General features: G+C 35.8%; 1 protein-coding gene across 1 annotated transcript; it reads right to left on the bottom strand.

Moving 5' to 3' along the window:
* Window positions 1-1,733: 1,733 nt before the first annotated feature.
* Window positions 1,734-10,649, bottom strand: VIP (vasoactive intestinal peptide). Its single transcript, XM_010994013.3, has 7 exons — window positions 10,488-10,649; window positions 9,170-9,284; window positions 7,161-7,283; window positions 6,118-6,222; window positions 5,214-5,345; window positions 4,300-4,388; window positions 1,734-2,565 (listed from the first exon to the last, which is right to left on the bottom strand). The coding sequence occupies exons 2-6, from the start codon at window positions 9,274-9,276 to the stop codon at window positions 4,343-4,345; spliced, it is 513 nt and encodes a 170-aa protein (XP_010992315.1). The 5' UTR covers window positions 9,277-9,284; window positions 10,488-10,649; the 3' UTR covers window positions 1,734-2,565; window positions 4,300-4,342.
* Window positions 10,650-12,131: the final 1,482 nt, after the last annotated feature.

Consider the following 12,131-nt stretch of genomic DNA (forward strand, 5'->3'; position numbering starts at 1 on the left):
GCCTTATCCCCAGCCTAGCATCTCCTCAGAACTCCTTGTGAATGTCTCCAACTCGAAGCTGAAGCAGCTTGAACCTGTCCAAAACGGAACTCATCTTCCCAGGAACCTCCTTACCCACCATCTTCTTCACCTCACTGAGTAGAAACCGCATCCTTCAGGTTGCACAGGTAACTTACTTTGGAATCATGCTGGACTTTTTTGTTTCATAGCTTGAGTTTATCAGCAAAAAACTTGACTCAACTTTCAAGACTTATTCAGACTCCACTTCTCACTACCAGCATCGCTCACGCCCTGGTTGCCACACCATCTTTCACCTGATTTATAGCCGTAGCCTCCTCTTTTGTCCCCCTGTCTCCCGCCCTTAGCACCCCTTCACCCTGTTCCCAATGTAGCAGCCAGAATGATCCTGTTCAAGGACATTTCAGATAATAGGGCATCATTGTCCGAAACTGCAGTGTTTCATCTCACTCATCAAGTCTTGTCAGTGACCAGTGAAGCCCACAAGGTCCAGGCCTTGGTAACCTCTCGGGCCTCATCTCCTACTCAGCGCCTGTCCAGCTCAGACTGCTCGGGCCCTACTGCTGGCCATCCCTTGCTGTCCAGACATGCCAGGACTGTTCCCTCACTGGCACTTGCTCTCGCCTCTGCCCAGAACACTCAGCCCTCAGGTATCTACCTTGTACATCATTGTCATTCAGCAAATGTTTCTTAAAGGAAAAGGGGATCAACTGAAAAAGATTTGCATTAATAAGATAAAGTTAAAACTCTTTAGATTCACATTCAGATTGCACTACAGTTCTGTCCCTGTCTGATCTTTATGAGCTCCGTGTGTGCAAATAACATCTAGAAGTTAGAAAACAGTTTTCGTGCAGTGATTTGCATAATAGAAAATTCGCTTAACAAATAACTAATAGTGGAGTCAGATATGAACAAAAGGTACAGTTGGTCCAATAAACTTCAACCTCTGTAAACTGTTTTACAGTTACTAGTAGTTCTAGACTAGTCTCTCCTTGTTCTAATTGTAGTAAATGAAACTGAGCAAAACTCTGCCTGTGAAGATCATGATTCTTCATTCTTAGTTAGGTTCTATCTGACTCTCACTTTCCTTGTCATTTTTTGAAGCCCTTTGGTGAATTTAAGATGCGTAGCCTGAGATTAAAAAAAAATTCCCACATGAATCTATTCTTTTCTTGTTTTATATTCACAGAATCCCAGTTTTTTGTTAGGCACATGATCGTCCAGGAAAAAGAAAAAATCCCAGCCTCTTTTGCAAATGACCGTGACCATAAATTTATGTTCTGCTCAAGGGAATGTTAGTGTAAGATGTCAGTTAAGTGAGAACCAGCATATATACTCTTTGCTCCCTTTTCTTCCATGCCCTTTCCTCCATCCTACTGCCTGAAATGCAGGTAGGATGGCTGGAACTCTAGCTGCAATTTTGGATCATGAGAAGAGCCATGTCCTAGGAAATGAGACGTGAGCTGGAAGGGGTTTAGATTACTGAGGGCTTTGTGGAATAGAACCATCATACTAACCTTTGACATTTTACTTCTGGCCTTGTGTGAGAAAGAAATTTTTCTCTTATTTAAGTCACCATCGTTTTAGGACATACACAAAATCAAACATAACCCTACCTCCAATATCACAAAAACCATCTAGTTCCTAGAACTTCAGAGCTACAATGGGTTACTGCTGCATCATTTTTTAAAGAAATGAAAACAATAGTAAGTGTCTGCAATGAAAATCAAAGGTCTTTATTTTCTATATTTAATTTCTTACAATCATTTTGGAAAAATAGTTGTTTCTCCAAATGTGCATTCACTGAAGAAAGCCCTAAACATTATTTGAGTGATTATGGAAAAACTACTAATCACTGAAAAACAAATGGTCCATTCAGTTTACATTTTACACTTACTTAACACAAGCATAAAGGAAAAGTCCAGTGTCAGAAGTTGAGGCCATTCTCCTTAACCAAAACATTAGATCAGAAGAGAGCTTCTGGCAATTGGAGATTCAAATCTGAGAGCTTTTTAAATCTCATTCAAAAGAAATGTTGCCTAAGAATGCAGAAACACACATCATTTTCTGAACATCTTTTTTGGAGGATGTCTTTCTATCTTTGTTTTGGTAATCCCTTAGACACTCTGAGGTTTATTTAACACAGCATTCCATCTTCTCAACATTCACATTTAGATTGCTGATTATATGCTTCGCTCCTCTGCATGCCCTATAAATAAACACATCAGTTTTGCTCTATTATCACTCTTCCAAAAAGCCTCATACAATTGAAATTAACCTAGTATTTACTTATCATTAAATACATTTTCAATAGAAAGGATACACAGCATATGAAATTACAGGATTTTCATGAGTTAAAGACAAAGTTTAGAACTCACAAATAATATTTACAATGTAAACATCACAGTTATTACATTAGAATAAAATAAATCACAATGTTCACGACACAATGTATTTATTTGGTTTTGATACTGAAGCTGTTTTCTTGAATTACTTATGAAGAACTCAAAATAGAATGACTTCGCTTATCGTTTTCCTTCAAGAATTCTGAAAAAGAAAGAATTGGGGTTTTTAAGCATAGAAACATTTCTACTTACAGCATTCCACTTTCATTTACTTATCCACTCATCTGATAAAAACGTCTTTTTCTTTGCCCCTTATCAGCAGCTTGTGAGAGGAGATTATGTTCTGAGATATTAAGAAGGAATCTGCCAAGGGACTTCTCTTTGGAAAAGGAGCCAGAGGATGAAGAGCTTCTATCATTAGCCATAAATACTCACTCATTTGTAATTTTCACAATTGGTTGAGCAACAAAAGTTCCTAAAGAATTTGTCTGACGGGGAGGGTATAGCTCAGTGGTGGAGTGTGTGCCTAACGTGCACAAGGTCCTGGGTTCAATTCCCAGCACTGCCATTAAAAATAAATAAAACTAATTACCTATCCCCCCCAAAAAAAGAATTTGTCCAATGTCACCCATTCACAAAATCAAAGGTTGGAGGATGGAATCTCATAAAAAGACAGAGTGGTTAATTCTTCTTTATATTGTAGTGCTATTATATTTCTTAATTTAATGGAAAAGTCTTATTTTTATAAACATTTTTTCAAGAAGTCATATGTAACTAACTCTCCTTTTTGACCAAAGGAATTCGCTTCTCTGAAATGTCTATACGTGATGAGGAATGAGCACTTGCAGTGCCCCTGACCATGTATCTCTCTTAGAGGCATCTCTCGTGCTACACTAGTAGAGTTGAGGGTTACAGAAACCACAGAATACACAAAGCCCAAAGTATTTACTTGTAGTCCTTAGGAGAAAATTTTGACAACCTGATATAGTGATGCCATATAACTTCTTTAAAGGTTTGCCAAACATTGTAAAAATATTTTATGAGCAAATGGAAACATGAATATAACTCAAGAAAGAAATATGTCTTGTATCTACATTTACATTAAAACAATTTTGACAACAAGCTTGTCACTTAACAAAGGAAAAAACCTATTCATGCTTTCTTTACTCAAAAAATATTTCACAAGGGGGAGGTATAGCTCAGTGGTAGAGGGCCTGCTTATCATGCATAAGATCCAGGCATCAACCCCTAGTACCTCCATTAAATAATAAATAAGCAAACAAATAAATAAACAAATAAATAAATAAACTTTATTACCTCCCCCCAAAAGAGAACTCAATATTTTAAAAATATATATATATTACAGTGAATATTATTGGAGTCTAGTACCTACACTCACTTTACAGGTAAAATAAGCTAACATAATTTTTGCTGCATGAAGTTTGCTATGTTTCAAGAAATACAATTAGACCTGAAGCATCTTGATATTTTTACGATAACAAGCCATGCCACACTGTAACTTTGTGGTGTTTCCTTGTCCTTAAGTTAAATGAGCCGCTAACGGTCAATTGTGGGACTAGACCTTAAATTAATCAAAGCAGCATGGCTTGACTATCAAAGAGAAAGCCAGTTTTCTCATTAGTGTGAGCCAGTCTCCTTTTTTAATAGCTCATCAAAGGGATAGGAATGAGCCTGAGTAAACCAGGAGACACCAAACTGCTTACGCATTGTGAGCTTCCTCTTGTACGCCATCAGGACACTGTGTGAATCATTTCAAGATGTGTACCGAGCTGAGGTCCATTCAGGTGGAAGTGTCTTTCTTGGATGAGGTCTCATCGAGAGAACGCTAAGAAGTTTTCTGACAAGTGACTCTTACCTACTTCAATAATTAGATGATGCCTGGTAGAATATAATAAGGATGCACAGATAGACTCACCACCGGGAAGTTGTCGGGAGCTTTGCTCCAAAGAGCTCTTTCATCATTTTTCTAACCCTTCAAGAAAGTCAGGAGATTCTCCCTCACTGCTGCAGATCAGAAAAAGAAAATTGTGCGTGTTAAGGCTCTTAGAGGAGAAAGCTTCCAGAGAAAAGATGACGTGTGACCGAGGCTGTTCTAGGTGGTCTGTAAAATTCTCTGGGGGCCAAACAGTTATCTTTCAGGTGAGTCATTACCTATGAATGCTTCTTCAACCTCAGAGTGTCTAAAAGTTTTCTTACAGAAGTATAACCTGCTGGGCAAAGAGAGTCCTCTTGCCTGATCTCACCCAAACAGAACTGTTCTCAATGCCATCTAAACAGAAATACTGGAGTGAAAAGAGAGAGCACCCCATTGCCTATATATCATGCTGCAGTATTTATACATCATGGAGAGACACAGGTTTCCAAATCTGAGAAGACAAAATAATTCATGGTTTAATTTGGTAAAATACAGATATTAAATACTCATGTAAAAAATTCCATGTGGTACCAAATTGCTGGTTGACTGCCCTATACATATTTTTTAAATCAGCACTTTTGATAAAACGTATGCCCAGACTCAGACTAGAAGTCTCTACAGTCATCATTTTTAACCCTGGAGACAAAGTAGAATCACATAGCGAGCTGTGAAAAAACACCAGTATCTAGAACCCACACTCTAGAGACCCTAATTTCTGGCAATTGGTTTTGGATGAGACCCAGATATCCATATTTTAAAATTCTCCAGGGTAGTTTCATGCTAGCTGAGGTTGAGAATTACTGTTTCAAAGAGCACAGATAGGTAACAAAATAAATAGATTTGTCTCCATATACAGCTGTTATTGTGAAATTCATTTATGATTTCTCACTTTAGCAAGTGTCCTGTTTCTTTACCTCCTCTTTCCGTTTAGAATTGAGTTCAAGTATTTCTTTACAGCCATTTGTTTTCGAAGGCGGGTGTAGTTGTCAGTGAAGACCGCATCCGAGTGGCGTTTGATTGGCCCCTGGTCTTCTGAGATGCTATGGCTAAGGAATGTGAGGATATGGAAAACAAAGAGTTTTAACGAAGAAATGACAAATGTACCAAAGGTCTGAATTTTTTGGAATCAGATAATTCCAACACCCAACTCATTTCCCATCATTAAAAAAAAAAAAAAAAACTGAAAGGAAAATACATCTAAGCTAAAGACAGAGGAGCAAAGAATAATCTGATGTATTTTGGCTTTTACAGGGAGTGCCTTAAGACACTTGCTGTACCAACTGAACAAACAATTTATCAAAGAGAAAAAAGAAAAAAAAAAGAGAGAGATACTTGAAGTTGTGTTCTGCCACTGGAAGGCAAAGTTCGTTAAAAATTAATGCTTCTTTATGAAGCTCTCCCACCCTAACGAGTGGCATCTAAATAATCAGCTACTGGCCATTTAAAGGTAGAATCTTTCAATGCTTGATTTGAGCAGAAAGTAAAACAGAAACACTGTGGTTAACCTTAAAATTCACTTCAGTTTATATAGGGAAGTTTACTGTGTCTAGTTCAATGTGTTTGTAGATTTATACATGATTATTATCTAAGAAAGATAAGTGTGTCTGGAGCCAATGACTACGATATTACTAGGAAAACTTAGTTTCTTAATCCATGGGTCGAGAATATTTTATTGAAGAATCTAAGGTATTTTATAAGTAATTAAACATTATCAAGAGTTATCAATTTTGAATAAAGTAAATAAATTACAGTAAAAAAGGTAACCTTCAGATTTAATCATTGTAACGTATTTTTTAAAAAATGGTAAATTCTCTTTACCTGACTCGCTTTCCAATAAGGGACTCAAGGTATTTTTTGGCAGAAAGTTGGCCCAGGAGTCTGCTAAAGTCGCTGGTGAATACCCCATCAGCATGTCTGGCGTATCTGAAACAAGGAGGAAAAGACGGCCGTGATTTTGTACAGAGTTTGCTAAAATATTATTTTGGCTCATTAAGTAAAAATGAAACTTAGCTTATTTGAAAGGTCCCCATGCAAACTTAAGTCCAAAAGGAGGTTTTCTAACAACTGAATATAAGATATAGTCTAGCCACTTATATCAAATATATTCTATATTTCCAGCCCCCAAATTTGTAAAAGTAAAGACATTAGCTTTCTTAGAAGCATATCTCAATATTAAAATAATGCTTCCTGGTAGAATCTATAAAACTACTTCTTTTCTAAGAAATATTGGTGGGAAAATATACAATATTTATTTTCTATTTATTTATGGTGCTTTATTTCTTCTACTGTAAATATAGATATAGGCAAGGAGAAATTATCCTGATTTTAGCAAAAACCCTACTATGCCTTTTGTTATTTCTTCTGCCAAAATATTTAGAAACAAAATCTCTTAAGATAGAGAGGATCTTAGAGCTTATCAACCAAATTTTTCATCCAAAAGATAAATATTTTATATTTTGTCTTCAGTATAGAGTTATTCTGTCTGTACTTGAATGCTGCTCTGGACAAATGGTTCTGTGAAATGACTAGCTTTTATTATTAGACACTTTTTCTTTCCAGAGAGATGAACTTCTTGCCTTAGAGCTTCTTCCATCATGGAATTGGCACAACTTCTGATGTTAAAATTTTATACAGCAGAGTAAGTGAGTGATTTGCTCCGCCTCATCTGTTACAACTTCTCTACAGGAAAACTGTGTACCAGCAAGAGCTTCCATAAATCAGGCTGAATGAAGCCATGCAGCATGGGAACGTGTAGTGGGATGCTATGAGAACAGCTTCATGGTTCATGGTGCCACAAAAATAAAATATTTATATTTCAAAAGTGTATTTTCTAAGATAAAACTCAGTAAAAATGAACTTACCTGGATAGGTCATAATAAGGTGTGTCATCTTCAACTAATGCATTTTGTAAAACATCAGTGTCTGCTTTTAATGAAACTTGATCGGGTTCATTTGCTCCCTCAAATGGTATTCTGTCACCCATCCTGTTAGGAGAAAATACAGTGAAGTAAATACATTCTTTTCTTAAAAGATAGCACTTATGGCTTATAATCGTTTGAAGTAAGATACTCAGAATCTTAGTGTATATCACACATTCACAATATATGGATAGCGTAATTGATTTCATGGCTTCTAGGGTTTACAAGAGTCTGAGTAGTGAAGTTTTAATTTACCCCATAAAATAGATCCCATACAGCTTTTACAAGCTCTGTGTATCAAACCCAAGAGCTACTTAGTTCAATCTTATCAGAGCATTATGCCAAATACACTCCCTTGGCAATAGCTCCACTTTGCTAAGTTCAGTTTCACAGGTAGAAAGATTTTACACAAAATAGAAACTTTAGAAATTTTTTCATATTCAGTATGAAAACTGGGAGCAATTCATAAATTTGTTTATGGTCAGTATCAATTGTCTCAAACATTTCTCAAGAGCTAGCATAAATTACTTTTTCTTTCTCTTAAGTCCCTAAACTTTATTTCAAAGATTCACCTTGGTGTGATATATTTCTATGTATTTGACCAACTCCAAAGAATCTCTCCATCTCTGAATAGGTACTCAAATTCAGTGAATTTTGTGGAGCTTCCTTTTCTTCTAATCTTACGTAGTAACACCATTTTAACGAGGGACGTACAATGCTTTGCTGCAAGACTAAGAATATTCATGCCTATCCATGGAATATGACTCCATTTGTGAATGCATGCACATTTTGAACATCAGCACAATGTTAACATTACGTGTGTGTATTTTCAATGTTAGAGTGAACTTCTAAGGGGTGTGCCGGCCCCTGGCACTCATGTACCTTTAGTGAAGCAGTATTTGGTAGTCAGTAATAAGCAGTCCTCTTTGAATATGAAACCTAGCAATCAGTGCAAACTTCAGCATTCTTGAGATGATTCAACTGTCGTGATACAACCATTCAGATGGACTCATTCTATTTAGTTATCAAAGCAACGTAAGATGTGGGTTTAAGGAGATTTCACAGTGAACACTAACAGCTAAGAGATTATTCCCTCTATTGAGCATAAGTCTACCTTGAACAAGAGTATTCACTCTATTGAGCATAAGTCTAACTTGAATCAGGAGTAAGAAAATAAGCAAAGAAATGATTATTTGTCCCTAGATACAGTAGTCCCTGTAAACTGGAAGGAAAAATCAAGCTAATGTAGTTTCCGTTTACTGTTTACCTCCCTAGCATAAATTTATTTCAGATAATGCTTTAAATATGAGTTGTATTATACTATATAAAGTTGAAATATAAAACACAACCTAGAGAGCAGTAAAACTAAGGATTTCTGATAAAAAAAAATCAAGTACCTTAAAATTCACTCATGGGGGGAGGTATCTCAGTAGGACAATTATCCAACAATTTTTAATATTGACAAATTGATTCTGCTTAGATAGGCTTGTCCAACATGATCTTATGCATATTCCTCTAATCAGCTACTGATCTTGTGATTTTATTTACTAACTGATCTTGACAATGAGCTAAAATGAGATAGGCAACTAGACATCTATTTTTCTATCAGAAACAACTGAACTGAGATGATAATGGAGACCAGCTTACTGCTCATCTAAAACTGGTTTTGAATGAAAGGAAAGCCAAATCTTCCTTCCACCTTGCTTACAAATGTGATCCACGCTCCCTATAAAACTAGTCATCGACACTGTCTCTCCTGCCCTGTGAGTGAATTCCGAGACTCAGAATAATCATGTTGACCTGAAGTTGAAAGTAATTTGCTTCAAACATCAGCCAACAGATTTGAATAAATAATACAAATGTTTTTTAATGAGCTGCCCCAAATAACATGTAGGAAATCCCCATGTATATGGAGAAAGGGTGTTCAACTATCTGAATTGAAGGGAACCTACCTCAGAGCAGAAGGTTCTCCAAAAAGAGGCCATGCCAAGGTTTGCGAGAAGAGCACGCTGAAAAGTGTCAGGAGCACGAGGAGCTGGGGCTTACTTCTGGTTTCCATCTCTGTACCTTGAAAGGGAGAGAATCACATCAGCTTTTCCAACCACACATGTACCAGCGAGGTAATTCTGAGTGTCCAGCAGTAATTTTCAAAGGATCTTGCGGAGTTTAGAAAAGGTACTTTTCACCTTGTCGAAAGATTGCAATGTGATTACTACAATACGGTTACTTTTTAAATCAAGAAGGTTTTTGGGGGGCAGGGAGTGAAAGATGCTTGAATAAAAATTAAGATTCTTTTCAACTGCTGCCTATCTCTCAGCAGGCACAACTATATATTGAATGCAATACTTTTACAGTACTGGAAGTTACCCTGGGGACAATCTTCTTATAACAGAGTTGTAACATCCATGTTTAACATCTTTTCTAAGGAAATAGCTTCAAGGAAATGAAATTTGTTCTTCTCCTTTAAGTTTTTAGTATTTGATTAATATAAAACTGGAGTGCCATCTCTTTAATAATGTGTGTCTATACGTGTGTGTGTGTGTATATATATAAAATTATTTGTATATACATTTTCCTCTTTTAACTATAGATATTACTGGGAGCTTAATATGGGTTTGAACAAATTAACTCAATTAATAGTAAAAATTCATATAAAAAAATCATTGAACCACATATTACCACTGAAATAAATTTTGCCATAAAAGAAAATATACATTGAATGCAAAGCTTGTGTATTTTTACACCTAATTCACTTGCATATTTCACTTCAAAGTAGTTTCCACATAGAAAGTTGTGAGTTTGATGTCTGTTTATTGTGCTGTCTGTAAGACTCACAGTATTTAAACTTAAAGAGAAAAATAAATGCTTCTTAGGTTCACATAACTAACATATGAAATAGAAAAGATGGCACCACAAAACAAGTTGAAACTTCCAAAACAAATGTATTATTGAACCCTTCAGTCAAACATTTACATACAAGTCAAAAAAAAAAAAACCCTTATTTTAATGCATTATTTTAAAAAGAACATTGAGTAAAAGAACAAGCAGGGTAAAGCATTTTCCAACCAAAGAATTCAGAAAACTCATTCATATGTGAGAAGTTGAGACATTTCTAAACTTACCAGGAGACTGGAGAAATTTGTCCTTTATGTTGTAAAGGAGGAACACTGTAAAATTCTTTTCAAGGGAAAATAAAATACAGTATACCCTGAGAAAAGTTCTAGAGACAGTGGGGAGACTAAAAAAGAAGGAAGTAAAGCTTCCACTTACCTGGCCGAGGAGTGTTCCTCGGAGGCTTTCTGTTCCAAGGAGAGTATTAGAGCTGTCTCAGGTGCTGACGTCCTGCGAGGCCGACAGGCTCCACCAGCTCTCTTGTCCTTAGAGCTGAGCCAGAACTTGGTGCTGGCTACTCTTGCCAGCGCTGCTTTTCACTCTACCCTAACCAGCATTTCAAAGCCCATCATTTTATAGGGCTTCTACGTAGGGCTGAGCAATCACAAAGCTTTCTGAAGACGTCACAGTAGTATTCCCATGGGATGAATAAGGCTCGAGGTTCTTATTAAGTTGTCATTATGCCTGATTTATATAAATTTAGGGTGACTAACTTCAAGATGTAAGATATAAAGAGGAAGCTTACTTTTCTTTAAACAAAAAAAGGACCAAGCTTAATCCGAAATGTTTTAATCTTTAATTAGTAGTTATGAAGTAAGGGACTGATTAGTGCCAGGGCCACTGGAATTCCTTCAGAAAATAAGGATTTTATGTGTAGGAACAGATACAGAAAGCGACAAATGCTTAGGCTCATATGCTTACAAATGTATAATTCTCCTTTATTACAAAGCATCAATTGCCCTAAAGCCTTTTAAAAAATTTTTATACTCTTCATGTAGATCCTGATTTTAATCTTTCTTGAGATCTAATTTTAAATACATCTAGAAATAATTTTCCATATTCTTTCTATTATTACATTTTCTTTATATTGAAACTAATCCCAGGATAAATTTTCAAATATTCTCTAAGATAGTGTAATATGCACACTGTGGTATAGGATGGTAGTATTAACTGCTGTCTCATGTTAGTATAAAATGTCATAATTCCCAATGCATTTCCACATAAACAGCCTCAAATGATCCAAAAAATAAATAAATAAACTATCATACTGGGTAGCTCAAGAGGTTCAGTTTTCCTTCCTTTTTAAATTCTATACTCATCAGTTTTATAAGTTCTCTGTTTGCGGGTTTTTAAGTCCAAGTAGCCTAGCATACATTCAATCAGAGTTTAAGGTAAAAATACAGCCACATGAACAACTTCATGGACAATAAAATAAAATGCTACCTTTCCTTTTATTTAAAAAAAAAATGGCCACAGTGTGTATTCTTTCCCATTTTTGTTTGCAAGTTTCTCAAGGGGATGACAGCTCTAAAACTCCATTTCTTTCTTCTACTTTAAGATTTTAGGGTCTATTTGCTCCACTCAAAGTCAGACTGATTCAGTAAAAGAATACTTGCTAAGCTTAATCATATTTTCTAACCCAGTTACAAGAAAAATTAAATGAATTACATTTCAAAATGTCTGGAAATTTGTTTCCCAGTTGACAGCTCTGACTTAAGCCAGAGTTCCTGTGGCTTAATTCCAGGAAATCTTTTTTTACCTGATTATTACAAACTCTCGAGGTTGAAATCATTCTCAGATGGAATTTTTTATCCTTAGCTCTTCATCACCTAATTCCCAGTGAAGCAATTTTATTTAGGAACAGAAACAGCAAAATAAGTTGACTGAGAGTCATAGGAAAACCAATGTTGATCAATAAACAAAAATCTAAAAGAAAAAAAGACAAAAATATTTTATTATTTTTGTCTAAGCATGCACTTGGCATTCACAAAGAGTAACTACAGTAGGTTTTCTATAGTTTCT

Source organism: Camelus dromedarius, chromosome 6 (assembly GCF_036321535.1).
Source record: "Camelus dromedarius isolate mCamDro1 chromosome 6, mCamDro1.pat, whole genome shotgun sequence".
NCBI lineage: Eukaryota > Metazoa > Chordata > Mammalia > Artiodactyla > Camelidae > Camelus > Camelus dromedarius.

What these genes read in the sequence shown, in the direction of transcription:
- VIP (XM_010994013.3), bottom strand. Translation starts at nt 9,276, where the DNA reads ATGGAAACCAGAAGTAAGCCCCAGCTCCTCGTGCTCCTGACACTTTTC. An exon ending in GGAGAACCTTCTGCTCTGAG is followed by an intron (nt 7,284 to 9,169) that starts GTAGGTTCCCTT and finishes TTCTCCTAACAG; the next exon opens with GATGGGTGACAGAATACCAT. An exon ending in CTTATTGGAAAGCGAGTCAG is followed by an intron (nt 5,346 to 6,117) that starts GTAAAGAGAATT and finishes CACATTCCTTAG; the next exon opens with CCATAGCATCTCAGAAGACC.